At 32.5% G+C, this 2,322-nt stretch overlaps 1 protein-coding gene across 1 annotated transcript; it reads right to left on the bottom strand.

Annotated features, from left to right (window-relative positions):
* Positions 1–1,103: 1,103 nt before the first annotated feature.
* On the bottom strand, positions 1,104–1,658 carry LOC116003911. The gene is made up of 2 exons (XM_031243852.1): positions 1,527–1,658; positions 1,104–1,442 (listed from the first exon to the last, which is right to left on the bottom strand). The coding sequence occupies exons 1-2, from the start codon at positions 1,656–1,658 to the stop codon at positions 1,104–1,106; spliced, it is 471 nt and encodes a 156-aa protein (XP_031099712.1).
* Between the last annotated feature and the right edge of the window lie 664 nt (positions 1,659–2,322).

Here is a 2,322-nt window from a genome sequence, read left to right as displayed (position 1 = left end):
AACGTACTGTAATTGGATGGCCACCCAAATCACTCCCACATGGCACATGGCCACATGTAACATCTCAATTCATTTTTTTAATTCTTACAAAAACACATTTTTCAGTACATGATGGTGACGGGATGAGGGCAGCATTGGTCCATTATTTCTGATTTCTCTTTCATTTTCTCTCTCACACTCCACAGTTAGCACCACATATCAGATCACACCAAAAATATATACAACCCTAAGTTTATTAGGCCTTCACCAAAGAAGGCACGAAACGCCATTTTGGTGGGAATTTTGGTGCAAACTTTGCTCCAACTAGTATGCCACCCTTGCGATGCACGAACTGAAATTTGAAAATATAAATTTAATGTTATTTTATTACAAAGTATTAATATAATTAAATGTAATTTAAAATATAAGCAACTTTGTAGTTAGTTTATAATTTATTTTCATGTATAGTTAGTTTAATAATCGCATTACGGTAATAATTAATTAAAAGAAGGAACAATATTAAAGGTGGATTATCATATTCATTACCAAATATATAAATACATTATTGGCTACACATAAAACCATAATGTTCCATTATATATAAAAGTTAAAAATTCTTAAAAACCTCTCCATTATATATAAAAGTTACAAATTCTTAAAAACCTCATTGTATACAATATTTGACGTAGAAGAATAATAATCTCCCTTATCATCAAGAATAACAACTTGAAGACCATTAGGGTTGTTAACTCTCGATAGAGTCACAGTTGTCCATGTACAAAAATAGGTTTCTTTAAAAATAGTCCAACATTAGACCGACTTTGTCCTTGACTTTTAGTTATTGTCATTGCATAAGACAACATTAGTGGAATTGTCTCCTTTCAAACTTAAATGGCAACCACGGATCTAATGATGTCATTGATAATTTAGGAATTAACATTACGAGTACCCACATTTTTTCCACACAATATCTCTACATCAACAACATGCTCTGTCAATCTAGTAATAACCAATCTAGTACCATTACACAATCCAATGAAGTGGTCTATATTTTACAGTAGCATCACTGGACAACCAACTTAATTAAGAGTAAGTGAATCGTTAGGAATACCCGAGCATTGCAATCAATTTAAGAATTCCGGGGTATGCAACTCAGCAAATGAATATGTACATGTATTAGAGTGACAAACAGAGTCACAACTAAAATATGTTCCCTCATCCATCGGAATCAAATTACTCATATACTGATTGATTTCATTGACTACATTGAGAGTTGTGGCTAATATAGCACGACCATTTAAGTACTGCATATCGCACGAATCTGTAAGAAACATGGAAAATGTGCTTTGAACTATTGCTTCAATAGGATCACCTTGGATTTGTAACAAATTATCTTTTGGAATGTCTATGTTTGTATTGCCATCAGTTTCCACACCAAATTCACCATCACCTATACCGACTATCTAATTTCCAAAATTCTCAATCCGTACAGGACAATCAACATCTCTTATTGACTGTAATCTTAAGTTCTTAGTTAGTCTTAGAACCTTACAATTGTTCCACAAATAAGAAGAGTTAATGCTTGCCCCAACAACATCTTGTCTGGACCCCTTTGGAATCACTGGTAAAATTTGTCGGAAATCACCACCAAGAACAACTGTCTTATTCCCAAATGTCATATTTTCGCTTAACACATTTTCAAACCTCATTAGATCTCTATAGTTCGATCCAATGCTTCAAAGCAATGCTTATGCATCATATGAGCTTCATCCCAAATAATTAACTTGCATTTGATTATTAACTCCGCAAAATCACTACCTTGCGCTATGTCACATGTTGAATCCTCATTAATCTGAATAGGTATGTTAAATCGAGAATGAACAGTTCTACCACTAGGCATAAGAAGAGAAGCAATACCACTCGAAGCAACATTTAAGACAATATCACCTTTTAAACGTATAGCAACAAACAATATTTTCCAAACAAAAGTTTTGCCTGTACCCCCATAATCATACAAAAATATGAATCAAGCATTAATAATCAAAATTCATTGTAAAATGTATTTTCATTAGCATTACTAAATTGATTGTTTATATTAAATATCAAAATATTCTATCAGTAGATATTTTTAATTACTGGGCTTGTTTGGTTATCAGCGGGTAGCGTTTAGCGGTAGCGGATTGTGTTAGCGGTTATCAAATAGCGGATTGTATTAGCGGGTTTGACCAGTGGATTGTATTAGCGGTTTGTAAAAAGATGTTTGGTAAAATTAGCGATTGACATGTAAAATGACCAAAAGGGTATATATATATATATATATATATATATATATATATATATATA

This window comes from Ipomoea triloba, chromosome 14 (assembly GCF_003576645.1).
Source record: "Ipomoea triloba cultivar NCNSP0323 chromosome 14, ASM357664v1".
NCBI lineage: Eukaryota > Viridiplantae > Streptophyta > Magnoliopsida > Solanales > Convolvulaceae > Ipomoea > Ipomoea triloba.
This window is presented reverse-complemented; position numbering and strand designations above follow the sequence as displayed.